The 1,261-nt window shown below is 38.9% G+C and overlaps 1 protein-coding gene across 1 annotated transcript in view; it reads left to right on the top strand.

Annotated features, from left to right (window-relative positions):
• Window positions 1-132, top strand: part of LOC102216052 (histone H3-like) — a 6,905-nt gene extending 6,773 nt beyond the window's left edge. The window contains exon 4 of the mRNA XM_005742334.1: window positions 1-132. This exon is cut by the window's left edge and continues 1 nt beyond it. Within this exon, the coding sequence (XP_005742391.1) occupies window positions 1-87 (87 nt within the window). The 3' untranslated portion in view covers window positions 88-132.
• The last annotated feature ends 1,129 nt before the right edge of the window (window positions 133-1,261 follow it).

Below are 1,261 nucleotides of genomic sequence, written 5' to 3' on the forward strand. Positions count from 1 at the left end.
AACCTGTGCGCCATCCACGCCAAGCGGGTCACCATCATGCCCAAAGACATCCAGCTGGCTCGCCGCATCCGCGGAGAGAGAGCTTAAGCTACTCGCTCTCCTACAAACAACGGCTCTTTTCAGAGCCACCTCCCTCCCACCAAGAGCTCGCTCCTTTCTTACTATTACATCAATATTATAGTCACACTTTAATCTTCATGCTCTTTCTATACCAGAAACTACAGTCGTGGAAATCACTGACTTCAGTTACAAAAATGAAGCTTTTTTTTATTTTTGTATGATACCTGATTTATATGAAATATGGCTGAAGTAAACTAAAGTCTAAAATTCTTAGTCATTTGTTTAATAGTAATTTGACATTATATAATTCACATATAAAACTATGAATTGTAATTTTAAATGGTTTAAAAGCATGTAGAACAGCATATGTAGGCAAGTATATTTCTCTTTTTATCAAGAAGCAAAGACAAAAGCAGGGCAGCGTTCGGTGGTTGAATCATCCATCCCCACCAATGCCAAACCTACACCCACGCCAGGATCGTCCCCACTACCTGCAGCTGGCCATCCGCAACGACGAAGAGCTGAACAAGCTGCTGGGCTGAGTGACAATTGCTCAGGGTGGTGTGCTGCCCAACATCCAGGCCAAGAAGACTGAGAAAGCTAAATAAAATCCCGCGACTGTCCTCAACCAACTACACTTGCTTAAAGTAATTAAACTAAATCTTTAATCCATAGGTGTCAAACTCCTGTTCACACTAGAACTGAAGTGGGACAGCCCTGTTACGGTAGTCTCAGTGCGTGCAACACATTTAGCTGTTTTACTACATGAATAAAAATCTGACTGACTTAAATTGTAAAGTTATTAGACTTTTCTTTTTATAAACTTGCTGTAAAAACAAAAATCTGTGTAGTAAGAGCATAAACATTGTCTGTTCCTTAAAGTAGTTGCACTAAAACTTAAAAACAAGACAGCTGAGTAGATTAAAGAGGTCAGACTTATAATAATAATTATAAATCACTACAAACTCTCATTTAGGTCTGAGATTCATTTAGACCATGCCTATTCAACTATGAAGTTAGTTGGGCCAGATTTTCAAACCGAGGAATTTATCTGGGCCAGATATTTTTTTTGAAGCCAGTAAGCAGCAGATCATGATCAATTTCAAACCCACACAACTGTACTGAAAAACAAGTATTTATTTTATTCCTTTTCCCCTGTAAATCTGGTGGTGATCTCTGACAAATGCACACCAAAAAAGGG

Source organism: Pundamilia nyererei, unplaced genomic scaffold (genome assembly GCF_000239375.1).
Source record: "Pundamilia nyererei isolate P.nyererei 1_Seehausen unplaced genomic scaffold, PunNye1.0 scaffold00119, whole genome shotgun sequence".
NCBI lineage: Eukaryota > Metazoa > Chordata > Actinopteri > Cichliformes > Cichlidae > Pundamilia > Pundamilia nyererei.